General features: G+C 41.8%; 1 protein-coding gene across 1 annotated transcript; it reads left to right on the forward strand.

The window, feature by feature from the left end:
- Nucleotides 1–321: 321 nt before the first annotated feature.
- On the forward strand, nt 322–12381 carry LOC103470602 (TBC1 domain family member 10A). Its single transcript, XM_008419169.2, has 9 exons — nt 322–1001; nt 2884–2983; nt 4800–4907; nt 5230–5336; nt 5451–5565; nt 7363–7428; nt 7637–7826; nt 7914–8068; nt 9820–12381. Exons 1-9 carry the CDS (start codon nt 820–822, stop codon nt 10471–10473), a joined length of 1677 nt encoding a protein of 558 aa, XP_008417391.1. The 5' UTR covers nt 322–819; the 3' UTR covers nt 10474–12381.
- Nucleotides 12382–18844: the final 6463 nt, after the last annotated feature.

Below are 18844 nucleotides of genomic sequence, written 5' to 3' on the forward strand. Positions count from 1 at the left end.
TGGATTTTGAGGTTTATGAGGGAAAATTTAGGTTTCCCTCATGGATGTCAAGACTTATTTTTCTCAACTTAAAAGTGAAAAAGAGGACCAAGTTTACGTCAGAGTGTCTCTTTTTTACCCTTCGGTTGCTTTCTGCGAAAAAGCACAACAGGCCGCAAAGTTTAAGTGGTGATGTAGTGCTGCTTTACCATGTCTTTGACAGTAAAGTACTACTTGGAAAACACAGTGGCGCTATTTAAAAAATTTAGAATCGGTGTAAATGGGCGCTAAAAAGTGATTTATTCTATTCTTTATTCAGCCACTAGGGGTAACCATAACATTACCTTAGGAAAAATCCAGTCAGGAGTGTGGATTTGGCTGCTCCCTGGTCGAAGCAGTCTGTCCAGCTGTACACTCGGAATGACAGCATAGCACATTATTCTAGTATTAGCTGAGCTCAAAATAAGTTTAATTATATAGACGCCATGGGTTGTTAGGATCTGGAACATAGTTTTATATGATGTAACTCTGATGAGTCGAAGGTAGGGGCAGTCAGAAATAGTTTAGGGTCGTGTTGGTACGAGCGGTTAATGCTAACTAACAATTAGCTTGCTAATGAGGAATTTAATACAAGTTAACCGCGAAAGCTAACGGGTAAATTATTGAATGCGGTCCGATAAAAGAGGCTTTGGAACATTTTGCAACCAGGGCGGTTGTTGGGAAAGTTTTATTGAGATTTAGGAATCATGGCGTCGATGTAGTTTGACTGAGTTTGGGCTGTCAACAAGCTCGCTGCTGACGTTAGCTAACCCTGGCTAGCCAGCTAACTCTCCTGCCACCATGGCCAAAACAGAGAACGGCCGCCCGTCAGTGGACATGGGGAGCATCAGGACACTGAACAGCAGCCACATGGAGGATGAGAGCTCCTTGGGATCCGACTCTGAGATCAACGGCTTCACCAGCGAGAGGCAAGCCGACCGATACGGCTTTATCGGCGGGGCGCAGCAGTACTCGGAGGAGTCGTAAGTTTATTTCTGTTCGAATGGTGATTCAGTCCCACACAATGTTGTTTTGCAAGCATATTCCAAAGGAAACTAAAACATGGGAGTGGTGGAATCCATTTCAGATTGATTGCACAAAATGGGCATTGTGATACTTTTAATGTAGTTATGATGAAATGTCACAAGTCAGGGTGGTGATGATCAGTCGACTTGCATGAAGTGGAAAGCTCCGAACCAGCTGCGTGGCACAGCCTGTCTTTCTCTTTTTTTATTTCAACTCCATCATGCTTCTCTTACTTTTGATAAATAATATTCGGATTTTGGTTCTCTAATATTAAGATTCACCAATAAATCTAGTCAATCACAGGGTATATAGACCTATATATTTTTATATTCCACAGGATTTCAATCTGGATATCTGGTTTTAATCCAATCCACAGTCGATGCTGTAGGATTTATTTGGATTGCATTGTTTTTTCTACAGAGGCATTTCTTCTCCTTTCATGGCAACGCTAAAACGGTGAAAGGAGTGAGTGAAAGCTGTGCCAGTCACTCCCCAGGTTCTCTTTCTGCAGTAGTGTTGGCAGGCGTAGAGCCCCATCTTCTGGTGCCCTTATACTAAAGGGCCTCTTTTGGCTCCGTCTGTTGGTCTCATTCTTACGGGTTTGCTTACAGTGCTTGGCAATAAAAGTAACTTGATTGTTTAAGGGCTTTGAAAGCCTAAAAGGGAGCATAACTTCTTGTACTTGTGCACCACATCCAGCCTGCACATTTAGCTGACTGAGATATCTTCTGTGTGTGTGTGTGTGTGTGTGTGTGTGTGTGTGTGTGTTTTCTTAAAGTTTACTCTATGACTGAGTTTTAACCCTGCTATTACAGGCTTGGGCTGATGAGATAATTACACACCTCAGTAAAGCATTAGACATCATGGGTAATGTTAGCTTTGACCAACTTAACGTCTTCATTTCTGTTGGAGAACTTTCTCATTTTATTCTTTCGCATAAAATCACTTCAGGTCAGTTCTGAAGCTGTTTAAGTCGGATTCATCTGAGTACGTTTGTGTTTAGTTGTTAACGTGTAAAATCAATCATAATCTGATCCAAAACAACGGAGATGCTTCACTTGATTGGTTTTCATTTGATCAAATACCACTTTTTATTCTTCCTGTTAATTAATACACATGACAGCTCATAACTCCCACCATTTCAAGCCTTTAAACACATCAACCAACAGCGTCTTCATAATTGTGAGTAAAATAACATGGGGTTTTATGATGTTTGGTGTTTCCACAAATTGTTTAAATTAAAATGTAAAGCATGGCATATTTTATATTTAAATGTAAAAAAAAAGGCCAAAATAATTTGACATGTTGGTAAATTAAACTTACTTTAATATTGTCCGTATTTATTGTTTGATGTATGAGCTTAAACAAACAAACAAACAAACAAAAAAAGAATAAACACAAATTAAATTTGGTAGTTTTCAAGTGGCTAGAGTGTCTACACTCTACATTAGAGATTTGCCAGTCTGCATAACGACGTTGCTGCGTGCAGATTTCCAAATGTAATTTTAATTATGTTACATAAAAAAGAGTGGGTAGCGTGCCTTTAGTTTCCATGTCATCAACTGTTTCTTGTTTTTTTGCAGCCAAAAATATGTCCAAGGAGGTTAATTTGTCTTTCTTAGCAAGGAAAAAATACAGTAGTAGCTTTTTCAGCAAGCTGAATGGCAGTCATTAAAAGGCTTATCAGCCCCAGAAGCATGAACTTTTTAAAATCTTGGTTTATGCTTATCCGGCCTGTGTCTTGGCAGACATTGCTCATACTTGTCCAAATTAAACACGATTTTTCTTTCTGTGTGTTTTGCATATTCATTCGTATTTTCCACCCTTTTCACACCCCAGCGCTCAGGACGTCCCCCCCGAGGTGCTGAGGCAGCGCGAGGTCAAGTGGCTGGACATGCTCAGCCACTGGGACAAGTGGATGATCAAGAGGTTCAATAAGGTCAGCACCGGCTATTAAAACCTGCCAAGTCGATCATGTGTCTCGAATCGTGTTGTTGTCGGAGCCCGAGCTTCCATCTCTGTTGCTCCGAGGATTTTTAATTGCGCAAGCCGAGACTTTATGGACTTATTGTTTGCGGATCCACTTGTCTAGCAAGTTCTGTGTGAACCGGTCTCTGCGACTTAGCGACGGGCTGGAACGTCACCTCGTTTCCATGAGTCAGCAGCAAGCCAGGACACAGCCCTGTTTTGTTTTTGGGGGGTTTTAAATCACACTGCAGCATGTGACAAAATGCCTGTCTCAGCTGCAGGGCAGGCCCGTACTTACTTTCTATGGGAGAACCGTGTAATAAAGGTGCCGTAAATGTAAACTCCCAGTGCATTACAAGCGTGCACGGCTTTGGGGTTTGTTTTATTGAAATGACTTGTTACTATTAAAAAGAAACTTTTCTTCAGAAGCATACAGGAATCATCTCAGGGAGTGATGGTAATGCAGATAAGGCCGCAGTGTGAAATGTGCATCTTAGATGAACTATTGCAGTAAAAATAAAGTGAGCCTCGTGTATAGCTTGACCACACGGTGCTATAGGTCAGTCAGTGACTCCTGTTAATTTTGATGATTGATGCTTATAAAAACACAAAGTTCATTGTTTATTAAAATATTACATTAAACCAATAAGAAATATATTTTTTAAGAGGGAAGTTTTGCTCTACTGAAAAATATGCCCAACATGCTCCTGGTAGACTCTCCTCTCACTTCGGACCTGCTGAAGCCCAGCGGACCATGAAGCGTCACTTCATGGCTCCCTGAATCATTCCTGACTGAAAACGTCACATTGAACCTCCAGCACATGGATTCTGTGCCTTTCTGCTCTTTGGCCATAGTTTCTAAAGAAAATCTGAAATGTCCATTCATCTGAAAAAGGGACTTTAGACCAGTCCCGTCCTTTGTCTGTTGGACCCATACGAGACCCTTCTAATGTTGTTTCTTATGCACAAATTGAGTTCATTCCCTCTGCTTGTTACATTTATGTGTGCTGGCACTGGAAATGCCAACTCCAGCCACATCCACACCTTTTTTTAATGTCAGTATCACATTTTCTGAGAAACTGAATTAGAGGTTTTCTTTAGCTGTAAGCTATTAGCATCAACATTTACAGAAATAAAAGCGTGCAGATGTCAAACTCTGTGTAATTAATGTGACAGAAGCAGCCTGAGCAAGAAAAATGATTTTATTCTTTTAAAAACCACTCTTTTTTGTGACATTAATTGCTATTTAAATGTCATATTTTCTTTGGTTTATAACGTTGCCACATAAACTTATTCAGTAATGAAGTCCAATCTAATGAAGAATCTGTATGTAGGCTGTTTTTTATCAGTTTCAGTTTCATGTTTTCTGGTTTGTGGAACATAAATTACAGCCATTGAAACCCAATCAGATTGTTCTGAAAGCCGATGGAAAAATACAGAAATGTAAATATGTAGCAGTTTAGAATTTGAACGTAGAAACGCATCCATTTTAAACATTTCACATCAGTCTCTTTAAAGCTTGCTCTGACTGCAAGCTTTACAGTCAGATATTATTAAAATAGATAATAATATCTATTTTTAAAGTTACAGGCTGTGATCAAAACCAGACAATTTCTTTAAGTCAAAAAAAAGAAAAGAAAAGAAAAGAAGCCATAACTCAGAATTAAGGTTCTTCCTTTAGGTTTTTTAGATGCAGTCCATAAGTGTTTCATTGACTTTTGTTTAGCGTTGACCCACTTGCTCTTTGGTTGATGTTTTTATTCAGTAAAATCCAACTTCTGGTTCAGGTGAGACTCCGCTGTCAGAAGGGGATTCCTCCCGCCCTGAGAGGCCGCGCCTGGCTCTACCTTTCAGGAGGGAAGGTGAAGAGGGAACAGAACCAAGGAAAGTTTCAGGTCTGTCAACTTCTTCTTTCACTTCCTCCTCTTCTGCTCCGTTATTGTATTTTGGCCTCATTTCTTTTTTTTTTTTTTTTTATATATTTCTCTGGAAATTTTTACTGAAACTGACCAGCTTAGATCTACAGTTAGATATTTGTGTCTACAATATCTAATTGGTTTACAGTTTGAATGCAGCTTAAGAAATCTTTTGATTCCCTCTTAATAATTATGACATTTTGTAAAGCTTAAAAAAAACATTATCTCTGAAGTATATTCCTTACATCTTCATGCAGTAACTGGACAGAAACCGTCTGATTTCCAATTTCTGTTCTGTCAGGAGCTGGACAGTCAGCCAGGAGACCCAAAATGGCTCGACGTGATCGAGAAAGATCTCCATCGACAGTTTCCTTTTCACGAGATGTTTGTGTCGCGAGGAGGACACGGGTGAGTAATCGGATGTGTCGGGGTCTGATCTCACACTTTTAATTAGCGATTGTGTCTTGTTTGACAGAGAATGTGATTAAATCCTGCGTCTGTTTGCGTTTCGGCCCTGCGCAGGCAGCAGGATCTGTTTCGTGTTCTCAAGGCATACACTCTGTACAGACCGGAGGAGGGATACTGCCAGGCCCAGGCTCCTATCGCTGCTGTATTGCTGATGCACATGCCTGCTGAGGTATCACTTTTTGCATGCGCATAAATCAGATGTTGTTCTGATAAAGATATTTTGCAGTTAAAAATACTTGGATCACATGATTTGCTTTGAAGCGGTGAGCTGCAATGTTTTTTTTTTTTGTTTGTTTTTTTGTTTTTTTGAGATCAGCAGCATGATGACAAACTGTACAAGTGATGTAATGCCAGAAAAGTGAGCTACTCCAGTGACAAATACTACATCTGCTTTAAGCCTTCTGTGGTACATTAGTGAAGCAAAGACGCTAATCATCTCGATCAGTGGTTCGACAGCTTGTTATTTCCTGTTTCTGGCGATTCGTAGTTGGTTTCCAGATCTTCGTCAACCACTTTATCTGACATATTCACACACACACGTTTATGTTTCAGTTCCTCATTCAAAGTTATAGTATTATAAATAAAGACTGAGTAGGATGACTGTAAATACCAAGTGTTCTCAAAGTGATTTAAGGATGAGGAACTGTTCTCCACACAATAGTTTTTGTTGAAGATTTGTTTTTGCACACTCATTCTATGCATCTGTACCTGTATTTAGGTCACAGTGCTTTTTGGCACTTTTTGGCTACTTTCTTTTTTTCTTTTCTTTTTATTTTTATTTTTTGTCACGTTTAAATGTTTCTAATTATTAAATGCTTGTTAATTCCAGACAGAAATCACCTGATTATCTGCAAAATTCAATACTGGAATGAGGATTGCATTTTTAAAAGCTATTCAAACCAACCTGATCCTAAAAAAAAAAAAAAAGAATCACCTCCTTTGTTTAATCATCAACTCATTTTAATTGACTTCAGTTTTGTGCATGTTTAGTTTAGTTTCCCCAGCTACACCCTGGCCTGTTTCCTGTAAGTCCCTTGCAATCAAGAAATCTCTTCAGTATAAACATCAATACATGTCTGGTTTTATATGAAGTTCATTAAAAAATCTCTATAAGCAACACGTCATGCCCCGATCTAAAGAAATGTAACAGTTCAGAAACAAAATCATTCTATAAAGAGTTGCAAAGCCACGACTAAGGCTTTGGGGCTGGAGAGAACCAAAGTGAAAACACAAAGAACCAAGGGTTCATATGGAGAAAATTTGGAAAAGTGGCCAGAAAACATCTAGATTATCCTCAAGACCGTTTCAAAGGTGAAACGTTTTGGAAGATGCGTGCGACATGGTGCTGGCAGCATGGTGGTGTGGAATTGCTTTGCTTGTTCTGCACCTGGATACCTTGATTGCTCTCGATCAGAAATCCTGAATGTCCAGGAATCAGTTTGTGACCTGAACCTCAAATGTGCTCCTCCAGTGGGGCTGAATTAATCAGATTCTCCACAGTAAAGTGAGCCAGAGTTTCTCCACAGCAATTAAGGAGACTGATTGCCAGTTGTCTCAAATGCTTGGTTGCAGTTATTGTTGCCGTAGGGAGACTCAACCAGTTAGGTTTAGGGAGCAATTAATTTTTATTTTTATTTTATTTATTTTTTATTTACAAGGGTTACAAGGTTATTTTTGTCTCTGTATTAAGTGAAATAATTTGAAAATAGCATTTTGTATTTACTCAGGTTTTCTTTGTCTGTAAATAAAATGTGTTTCATAAACAGAAGAAATCTGAAACTCCATAAATATCTGTTGAGATATAAAGATGCTGCTCTTGTGACTCATTTAGGATTATTGGACAATTAATTATTTTCTCCGCACGCATGTTGTGCTGTCATTCTTATTTGCATACTTTGTGTGATATAACAGTCATGATGATGTTCGTAATGGTTTCTATGGGGATGCTGTGTGTTTGTTTTGGCAGGATGCTTTCTGGGGATTGGTCCAAATCTGCGAGAAGTATCTTCCTGGTTATTACAGCCCAGGCTTGGTGAGACCGATATAAGAACGCATACACAGTATGACATCACCTGAGGTTGGGTAAACAAAGGAAGTAATCTCAGGACACATGGACAAGTTCTAACAATACTGACACCGTACGGCGGGATTGTTGTGATTGAAGCTCTCAGATGAAACTGAAGTTTTTTTATTATTTTCTCTCTCTGTCTTCATACATTTCTTATTTTTACGTCTCTCAGGAAGCGATCCAGTTAGATGGAGAGATCCTGTTTGCTCTGCTGCGCCGCGTCTCCCCACTAGCCTTCCGGCACCTGGAGAAACATAAGATCGACCCCATCCTGTACATGACTGAGTGGTTTATGTGTGCCTTCTCCAGAACCCTGCCCTGGGCTTCAGTGCTGCGTGTCTGGGACATGTTCCTCTGTGACGGTAAGAAGCGCCTCAGTGCGCCTTAGCTCTGGAACTAAGCATCCTAGCTGAATCCTCCCCCCCTTTTTTTCTCTCTCCCTCCCTTAGGAGTCAAAATCATTTTCCGGGTGGGTTTGGTGCTGCTTAAGTGCACACTAGGGACTCGTGAGAAGCTGAAGACCTGCCAGGGTCTGTACGAAACCATGGAGCTCCTCCGGGCCATCGACCCTCGCTACATGCAGGAGGGATTCCTGGTCCGAGAGGTAAGAGCGGAGGACACGGAAGTTCCTCCTCCGTGTAAAAATCACAATTTTATAACAAGTGGTGGCAGATGAGATTTATGATTTTATTTTTTACATTGCTCTCTAAAGTGGTGGTTTCTCTGAACTAAATGCTGTGTCGTAACTTGCTGCTGATGTCGAACTTGAAGGGGATGTCTTCGAATGGAATCGGCATGTCCAGCAATATTTCATTTAAATAGTTTATTATGAATAAAATGCTGACATGCAAGCAATATTTCATGACCATATTGAACCAGTTCAGATCTTTCTCTGAGGCCGTGAACAATTAAATTAGGGAATTAGATTTCACCTAGACGTATAAAAATCTTAATTATGGACTCAAAAAAATCCTATTTTGAAACATTACTTTTAAGCCCTGTTAGTAGCACCTTGTGTAATTCAGGTAAGGCAGAAATTTCAAACAAACCGCTTTGTTTTAAAGCTTAAAAGAAATTCACAATCAGCCGACATGTTGGAACGGCTTTTACACAAACGCTTTAGGGCGCCGTATTACAGCACAGCTCATTTAAAGAAACAGAGCTGAGATGTCAACTCTGCTCAGCTATTATGACGGTTAAAACAAAACCTCTATCTGGTTCCAGTACTTGAAAGCCTCTCAATGTGATGTGCTTGAAATGCCAAGACACGACACATGGAGGTTGGGCTGGACGATACGACTGAGAAACGCAGTTGATATTTCTCATTATTAATTAGTTTTTTTTTTTAAATATTTAAAAACTGGCAAACTGGTGGCATGTTTTATCCACAGCTTCACTCCATGCTGGTGTTTTTATTGTTAAGCAGTTATGAGACACGGTGGCCAAACCTGAAACTGCTGCTGCGCAAGTTACTCAACGGGTTGTTGCTAGGTAACCGAAGAGAGAGTGAGTGACTTGATGCCACCATTGCTGCTTAGCCGGCTGTGAGAGGTTGCACGGCTAAAGCCTTTGCCTCTGCCTACATCCCCCATAATGCTGTGCTGTTCTGGATCGGAGTTCAGTGAAATTATTGAATATTATTAGTATTATCTGTTGATATTGGTTGATATTGGTCAAATGGGAAAGCTCTCGTTTTCTGCATTGATTTTGACTTTTGATCGTCATGGCAACAGCTTCATATCTATCTTACGACATGTTGCAAAAATATTCGTATGCGTAAAAACTTCACAAGTAATGCGTTTTATTATGATTTCATATGAAAGGACCTACATAAAGTATTGTACAACTAGTAAGTGAAAGCAAAATGCTGCAGTGTCTGCAGCCTAACATTTGTCTGCAAGGCATGGATCATTCGGTTTCTTCCGTCAGCCCAGTCTTACCAACAGCGGTTTCTCAATGTGGGCATGAAGTTGGAAAGAACAAAAGGATGTCACGGATTTAGAGAGGAGTAGAGTCTGAGAGTCAATTAACTTGACAAGAACCAGACCTATTGAGCAGAGCGCCACATGGGCAGTGTCTGCTCACGTACTAAGCTGTGTAAGAGCCTCTGTCTCCTCTAACAATAACGGCTCTCATGTATTGGGCCGACTCCACTGTGGGTGTCCGAGTATCCACAGCAGCTCGCTCTCCTTTGACATTTACTGACAAAGGAGAAGTTCACTATTCTAGCATAAACAGTCTAACATGGATGGGATTTATTTTCCAATGTGGGATCCTCCGACTTTTCTTGCCCCACACTTTCCTAATGACGTCTGATTTGTTTTGTTTTGTCCCCCCCTCCCCCGATCTTTTCAGATTCTCGAAGTGCCCGTGACGGCGCGTGACGTAGAAAAAGAGCATCACACCCAGGTCAAACGCTGGAAGAAGAACCGCGGCGAGCTGAACTTCAAGCCCGCCCCGAGGATGCACGGCGCCCGCATCATCATGCTGGCCGAGCCGCCCAGGCGCCAGGACCTGCAGCAGAACCCCACCATCGTGCTGGAGGTTCCCGAGCCTCCCCAGAAGCTGAACAAGGGCAAAGAGGAGAGGAAGAGCAAGAAGAAAAAGAGCATGAAGAAACCGACCGCCATCGAGGAGATCCCAAACCCGTACCCTCTCCCCACAGATCCACCTTCTCAATCTCTGAATCTGCCTTCTCCATCTTTGAATCCGCCTTCACCATCTTTGAATTCTTCTTCACCATCCTTGGCTACGCCTCCACCAACCTTTGATCCGCCTTCTCCATTCTTGGATCTGCCTTCTCCATCCTTGGCCCCGCCTCCCCCATCCTCGGATCCACCCTCTCCGCCTCAATACTCCAGCGTAACCCCGGAGACCTCACCAGAAACTGAAACGAACTCCAATCACCAGCAGAGCGCGCCTCCTACAGACCTTCCTGCTGCCAAAGAATCTGCTCTCCAGCAATCCACACAAAGCCTTAGCAGCTCAGAGCAGGATACATACCTGTAGCTGTAAAAGCGACACAGCCCGTGTGTGTGTGTGTTTTTATATGTTTGTGTGTGTAAAAAGCACCAGCACCCTACAATCAAAAAGCCAGCCTCGCCGACGTCTCCCAACCGGCCAGCATCCTCGTTAATCTTAGCGCTGGACTTTTCTCCTTTTTTTGTATTCATGCTAAACACACGTTTTCCTGTATTATTATTCACATACTCTAAAAACTTACGTGCAAAGTGTACAACTACTCAAATCCCGTTAGTTGACCACGTCAAGCTGCAGCTTCCACGTGAGATGCTGAATGTTCACTGCAAGTCTTAATTTTCTGTTTAAAGCTGTCAAGTTACAAAGTGTTTGTCTTTGTGGATTAACGTAGAAGGTGCCAAAGTTATGCAACTTCCGCTCAAGCTTAACACTAGTAATTTAACAGGTGACACGGTGCAGCCAGCACAAAAAGACGTTTCTGGTTTAGTCCACCAGAGGGCAGCCTCACACAACCTCAACCTGTTTTTCCACATTGCTAGGACAACTGACCACAGTACTGAGTCACTAAATGTGCTCTCTTTTTGTATTTGCTTCTCACAAACATTTTTTTGCTTTTAGTCGAACTGTTGTGCCGCGAATATCTCCGGAGTTCATCGTCTTCCACCAGCAGGTTTCTACGTTGTTGGACAGGAGAGCACGGGACATTCCTCTTTGTTTGACACATTCCTGCCTTCTTAAACGCTATTTACTTCGGAAGACCTTTGTAGATATGCAGATCTGTGTAACGTGGGCATGTGTGTGTGTGCACACGCACCTCCCSTCAAAAACACGCTTAGTGAATGACTGCAGCTCACCTGTTGGTGCTGACCTTTTCTTTTTTACGTTATTTGAGAATTTGTAAGAACGAAGGTCAATTTTTTGGGGGACTTTTTTTTTTTTTAAGCTTTCTACAGCTAGAGCTTCCAAAGAAAAACAAGACTGTTCTGAGACTTATCCGTGATATCGTGCTGCGTTCACGGTCAATGGGGATTATGGGATTTCCATGTGGGAGATTTGTAGCGTTTTTCTATGTAATTACTTGTACGGAGACCTTCAGGGGTTGTGAGGCTTTTTTTTTTTTTTTCCTCTTTCAAAACACAACAATCCATGTCAGTCCAGCTTTTGTTACTTTAATCACTAAATGTAAGCACACACTTGTGGATGTGAGAGTGTATAAAAACGTCTAATTATATATATATATATATATATATATATATATATCTGTAAAGAAAAACTAAGAACGCAGTGAGGTTTAGGATGATATGTGACATCTGTATGCAATTTCTTTTTTTCACACTTGTCTTCTATGTTTAAATGCTTTTTTTGTGTAGATACATGTAAAAAAAGATTTTTGTCTTTAAAAAAAGCATAATGCTGAATTTGTACTGAGTGGTTAAAGAAACAGACTAGACACTAGAAAAAAAGTTACAATATGGAGTTTGCAGGGAACTTGCCACTTTTTTTACTCACTCCAGAAGATTTTTCTTTTTACACTAGAGATACAGGAGATGTGTGATTAACACGGAGGCTACAATTGCGGGAAAAATGTTTTTGGTTATTCTCGCTTGAAACATTTGTTGCAAGTTTGCCCCAATCTGCCAATAGTGCAGTGTGCCCTGCTCACCAGCAGATGGCAGACAGGAGTCACTGCTTTGAACTGTCCTCCACTGTGGGTTACTTTTTTTTTAATACAGTTGCACCTTTTTATAACTAGACGTATGGATAAAGTTAACTGCATATTTCCATTACATTTGTAAACATGCTACAGCTGAGGTTGACGTTACAGCTCTCATTTTGAATAAAGTCTATAAACGTATGTAAACATGAATGCATTTGGACTTGCTGTTTATGGGGTCAGCTCCTGACCTTTTTGTTCCTGAATTAAAAAGAAAACCTACATCATTACTGCCTGCTTCCACACATATAATAGTTGAGATGATGCATCTTGAAAATGATGATGGCATTCTATGTCAGGTGAAATTGCCTCCAGATATTACACTGTAACATTTTATTACCAATATCAGCTTAATTTAGTTTCTGTAATGCCAGTCTGTATTATGCCAAGGCTGTCATTTCAGGCAGGGGTACATGGTACTGAATCTTATTTAGGGGTCCATGACATTTAATACATTGTCTACTAAATTAATTATTTAAACATTTATTTTATAGTACATTTGATTAAACTCTTCATATTTCTCCTCCTCTTGAGAGCAGTAGTTTATGGTTCTCCTTATTTAGACCAGAGGTCTGCAACCTGGGCCCTCAAAAGCATCTCTTAATAATTTTGGTCAATGGTTAATTAGATCTGTGTAGTGTTTTAACTAAAGTAGACTTTTCATAGTTTTCTATGTCATGTGTAATCTATGCATAGAAAATCTATGACAGAATGACATTAAAAAGAAAAATACTTTTTTTTTGCATGTTTGTCAGTTGTCTATAAATTAGGGTTTTCCATTAACTAAAATGCGTTATGATTTTGATTCCAACTAAATCAACCGTTTTTTGTTTTTTTTTGGGAAGTGAAGTGAAGTGAAGTGAAGTGAAGAAAGCTCAATAATATTAAACCCAGCTACTCAACAGAAACTCAGCAACTTCAAGGAGGAAGTGTAGAAATCAGGTTCTGCTTCCTATAAAGATTGGCTTTCTTTCTTTTTCTGAGACTTTTACGGCTCCAGACAATTCTTATTAACTCCGAGTGAGAGCAAAAAATGCCTTATGCTTTGTGAACGGTTTCTGACTTCTGGTTTAGACTAATGACAGGTTGCTATTATTTTCTTAATTCACCCTTTGAGCTCTCAAATGCTCCTTTTCTCCTCTTCGGGGTGAGAGATATTAGAGTTTCTGCCTCGGGCTTCAAAGAGTTCAGTGCAAATTGCAGACTTGATGACCTCAATAAGCCTGTTAACTCGTTCCTAATCGTCCGGCAAGGTGTGAGCTGCAGCTGTTGACCGGTGGTCAGCAGGAGGTGAGTAAAGTGATAAACACAGGCAGCAACTTGCAGGAAATTTAGAAAGTAGCCATTTAAAAAAAAAGTGTCTCAAACATTTGACTTTCACAGCATCACATTCAGGTGTGTGAAAGTATTCACTCCCCTTTGTGAACTTTTTCACATTTTGCCATGATACATCTCCAAATTATTTCATGTCAGTGCACAACTGGAACAAAGGGTCATGCTTTGGGGATTATTTCTGCAGGATGGACAGAAAGCTAGTTGTAGTTGAGGTTAAGGTGAGTGGAGCTAAATTCTGGGCAAAACCAAAAGAAAACTTGAGACTGGGGAAGCGAGGTCCTCTTTCCAGCAGGATAACAACGTAGACATACAACCGAAGCTACAATGGAACGATTAACGCTCAAAGTGGAATGGCCCAGTCAAAGCCCAGACATCAATCCAGTTGAGAATCTGCAATAAGACGCAACAATTGCTGCCTGATGATGCTCTCTACTCAGTCTGCCTGAGCTGTTTTGCAAAGAAGACAGACTGTTCCGTGTCTAAACGCCCAAGTGGCTACCGTCCATCACAGAGCAATAGATGCGATCGTACCTGACGTCTGATTTCACCTGAGCCGTCAGGAGGACATGATGGCGCCTGCTGGTGTTTCCCCCCACATGAGGCACAGCAACAGTTAATGCTCAAGGTCCCTGCGAGGAATGCATGCACCGTCACGCTTTTCCTCTTTGCATCGGACACCTGGCCCTCTTTTACTGCCACCGTGCCATTTACATCTCAAAGGGGGGTGACCAAGAAGGCTTCCTCTGTGCTCACCCTTCCTCACCCCAGAAATGATCTGATTTATCTCTTCATCAACGGAAATATACGCCTTTCGGAGGGCCACTCAGCAGCTCTCATCCCCAGCTAATGAAGACGGTGGACAGAGCGGGAGGGGACGGGAATGAGTGGGGGTTGGGGAGGACAAAAAGAGGGACTTGTGATCCTTCATGTGATCCGGGCCCAACGGACCCCTTGTCACAGTGCTTGATTCATTTGACGCGGGTGACTTTCTCTCGCTCTCTCCTCTCCCAGGCTTGGTGTGCTGAGGCACAGGGGAGGCGGTGGTGTGTTTGGGGGTGGGGGTAGGGGTGGGAGTTGTTGGTGGGGAAATAACGGTGAGCAACAGCGCATGTGTTCCTGATGTATCCGATTCCCACGTTTGATGGAGCATGACAGGTTGGCTCAGGTCAGATTAGAAGGCCGCAGTAACTAATATGGAGGGGGGGCGACACTGGGATCGTCTGTGCAGGTGAACTCTCGGCAGCAGAGGAGAATAAAAAAGTTATTTATGGCACTGAGGGAAAACATCAGTCTTTGTGCAAGCCACTTTAAGAGGAGAGGTCTCTATGCTTGGTTGAATAACCAAAGCACCCTTCTGTCCTTTCATCTTCCGCTTTTAAGATTACAAATGAGGTTTTTCTTATACGCTCACAGACCTACAGGAGAGTTTCTGACTTTTATTTTCAAACGTTGAGAGTTTTCTAGACATGAATTGAGATGCGTCTGGTCTCGGGACTCGCCGTAGAGTTCTGGAAACATGACAGCTCTGCAAATGTTTTTCCATCCTGCGGCCCCTGCGAGCCACGTTAGACCAACGTAAACAGAGACCACTGTTAAATGAGTGCTTGGTAATGTTTCCAATTTGCAGCAACGCAGGCCGAGACCTTTTCTTTTTTTTTAACTTACAAGTTCATGCCTGCTTTTGGAAACGGGCACTTGGCATCCCATCAGTTTCCATTTTAGAACTTAACCTCCGCTAAGAATCCACAAATGGCTTCGCATATTACTTGCTTAGCTTGTAAATATACCGTGGAATAACACCCGAAAATTCTCCCGGGTGCATTTTAGTGTTTTAAATGTCATCACAGTTCTCATTCCAGCTGCTCCCAAAGGGCACACTCCTTTAAGGAATGCATGGAAGAGAGGGAGGGAGGGCGGCAGGGATGAAGAGGGTGCTGAAGTTTTTGAAAAAGCAAGATCCAAGACGGTTGGTTCAGGAGGTTTAAAATGACTTTCTGTTATAAAATAAGCTGCCACAGCTCGTCCGAGTTGAGCCGAGAACAAAGCGGGCTTCTGCCGTTCTGTTCTCACCTCAAAAACATCGTTCCACTTCACAAAAAGCTAACGTATTAATCCGGTAGATGAATTTAGGGAAATGTCATATGCAGGAAATGGAGCTTGGAGGCAGCGTGCCATTAATGATGTTCCCGTGTGAAACAGAGAAAAGTTGATATAAAGTGTTTCCAGTCAGCATAATTAGCTAGGAGAAGAGTACCGTTCATAAAATCTATAAAATAGCATTTAGTTAAACCATTATAATGTTTTTTCTTTTGCTTTTTACATTTTCTTGTTCTTTACTTTTAAAATGATTACAGTCATTTAACCTGACTGGAAATACTTCACGTTACATTCTCAGTGTGTGTTTCACTCAAGAAGATTATTAGGGGTGCACTGCTTTCAACCCCCCACTCACCGTGTACATGATTATTAGCTGCTTTGTAAATCCCACTCAAACGATATGATGACTTTACATTTGACGGTTTCTATGTGTTTTTTTTAAGACATTGCAAGTCCACTTTGTTCTTGGAGTTTCCCAGAGTAGAAATTAGCTTAACCTTCGGGGGCCAAGAGATCTGGTTTTTTAGCAAACATGGAATCCATGAGAGTTTTCTTCAGCACAACATTTATGAACCCCACTTTTAAAAATCCAAACTCTTGCTTTTTTTTTTTTTTTTTTTTTTTTTTTTTTTAAGAACTTCAGCTTTTGTCTTTTTGGTTGTCAGCTTCACTTCTTGCACTCTTTTAGCACAACCTGCCTTTAATATCCCTGAAGCACTTTCCTTGCCCTAATGTACACTTTACAGTCTGATCAGTACATTGTAGGTAAGGTAAGGTGAGATAAGATAATTTTATTCACATCGCGCATTTTCAGCAACACGGCAATTCAAAGAAACAGGTAAAGAGACAAGCTTCTGAATCTCTTCACTGAACCTGCTGATGTCAAAACAGTTCTCCAACACTGGCCTTAAACCTCTGCTTTCAAATCTTATGAAGCAGAAAGCGTCTGTGTGACGCCACATTCAAACATGGGGGCGTGTGGTAAATAAAAGGCTAGTGAGGCGTACTGAATGGCTCGGCTATTGCTGCCCGCTCCCGATACGCCCACGGGGTATTTTTGCTCCAAACGACGGGTGTGTTTGGGTTACGTCGGGGGGAAATGTTGCACACCTGCTTGGCTGCCACACTGCTTGAAAAGTTTCAGGCGTTTCATCTAATCTTAGTCACTTGTCTTCCCCGCAACCCCCTTATCCCTGCAGCACCCATCCTCCCGACCTCTCGACCCCTCTGCATCCCCTGGCTTAACAGTGCCAGAGGCGCGTACAATTATGACTGTGAAGTCTCATCAAGCAAATGGAGCATGACCAGCGGCCACATTTTTTCCCTCCGACACCAACTGAGTCCTGTTGACTCGCCTCTGTCGTCAGTATCTGCTGGAGGTGATTAAAGCTGTCATAATAGTTTCTCTCCACATAATTGAGTCCTGTTTGAACTGCTTTTTTTTTTTTTTTTTAAAGAGAATGGTGAAACAGGGTTTCTTACTCAAACTGGAAAAGCTTTGATGGACTTTTTTTTTTTTAGTTCTGGGAAAGTGTGAAGAAAGGGAGCAAGGGAAATGTTTTTCAGGTTTCCTTTCTTTAAGTGTATCATAATGGAGCTTTTGAGAATTTACCTGCTGGAAAAGTTAACTTAAATCCTATGGGACGACAGCAAGAGATTCATAAAGATATGGAAACTGCTCCTGCTGGATGGACACAATCTCATAGACTTGGACTTTACAATTACATGTGGGATGAAATGGTGCCTTTTTTTGTCTGGTTAGTCCATTTTTTCTTTAAGCTTGTTGGTTACTCTGTGACCTGTCAAGTTAAGTTTATTTGTATAGCACATTTTTTTCCAACAAGTCAGTCCAACACATTTTACGTCATAAAAACACATCATACAGTCACCAATTGTGAAACAAGCAAGCATTTCAAAATCATCAATACGCATCTAATACGTTGCTCAATGCTCCACTTCCTGCTAATCAAAAGCAATTCCAGATGGGTGGGCTTTCAGCCTTGATTTAAAAGAACTCAGTGTTTCAGCTCGTTTGCATTTTTCTGGAAGTTTGTTCCAGATTAATCGCGTGAAAAAAAATAAAAACTGAACGCTGCTTCTCCATGTTTGGTTCTGGTTCTGGGGATTCAGAGCAGATTAGACCAGAAGACCTCAGAGAAAAAAAAGGGGGATTCTCTATATATGCTGTAACTACCAAATGCGCATGCATGTCTTCTGAGAACCTTTAAAGACACACCATGAAAACAATCGGAATTTGATAAATTTCAGTCCCGGCGAGTTTGAAATATGAAATTAAAATGTCTATTTAACAGCTGGCTTCAGTCTTTCTCCTGTCTTTGCATGTGGCTCTCTTCTGCTGCACGGGTGGAACTTCTAATTGATAATTAACCAACCCAAGTGTGTAGAAATTTCCCCGTCAGACTGTTTGTTTACTCCTCTGCGCGCCTGCTGAGGCTCCTGGCCAGCGGGTGATGAGTTACAGACACAGATGGTGGGCATCAGCAGCCCGGCTGGGTGCAGATTAGGAAACCTACCAATGTCTGAGCAACCCTCCTTTTTCCCTCCCCGCACCCCTTCTTGCTCCCACTCCCACTCCCACTGAGCCCCAGAGGAGCGCCTGTCTGTAACTCTACTCGCCTCTGAAAGGCTCATGTGTTGATGGAGGCCGACCATGGGCTTATCTCGTCTCATTCCGACACCAGTGGGCTCGGGGCTCCCAGGGAGAAGTGGCCGGGGGGCTGGGGGGGTGTCTGATGGGAATGTCTGCACGGGCAGCCTTGTTTTGACAGAGTAATTCTGTTGCCTGAGAGTGGAAAATTAGAGGTAACTCAAGGCGAGTAAAACAAAGTCCTCTCTAAATGCTTGCCCATATTTGCACCTGCATGCAACAGTGATGCGATCCTCCCATTTTTAAGTTTCACAACTTCATAATAATTCATATGAACGCACGCTTTGGTGTCTCTGTGAGGCCATGCGTCAGTTTGCAGCTGCCGCATCTGCCACCTCTCTGAGGATGTGTTTATGGTAATCCCATTGTTTGATGCATAAGACCTGCTTACACTGCAGGTTTTTTTGGGGAGGCGGGGACATTATGCTTCACTCGTGTTCCACTGGACAGGAAGAACAGTTCAAACAGTCCAGGTCAAAGGTCGGCCAGATGCAGAGATGTGGGTGCAGGAGTCGAGAGGAGTGGGCAGCCTGTGGGTTGGTGTTTATTTTATAAACACAGGGAGTAGATTAGAGTTGGAGCCAGTC

This window comes from Poecilia reticulata, linkage group LG9, assembly GCF_000633615.1.
Source record: "Poecilia reticulata strain Guanapo linkage group LG9, Guppy_female_1.0+MT, whole genome shotgun sequence".
Lineage (NCBI taxonomy): Eukaryota > Metazoa > Chordata > Actinopteri > Cyprinodontiformes > Poeciliidae > Poecilia > Poecilia reticulata.

Bases quoted from the DNA above. Each gene is read 5' to 3' on its own strand.
- LOC103470602 (XM_008419169.2), top strand. From the start codon at position 820: ATGGCCAAAACAGAGAACGGCCGCCCGTCAGTGGACATGGGGAGCATC. The intron at 5,337-5,450 runs GTGAGTAATCGG...GGCCCTGCGCAG, and splicing joins GTGTCGCGAGGAGGACACGG to GCAGCAGGATCTGTTTCGTG. The intron at 8,069-9,819 runs GTAAGAGCGGAG...CGATCTTTTCAG, and splicing joins AGGGATTCCTGGTCCGAGAG to ATTCTCGAAGTGCCCGTGAC.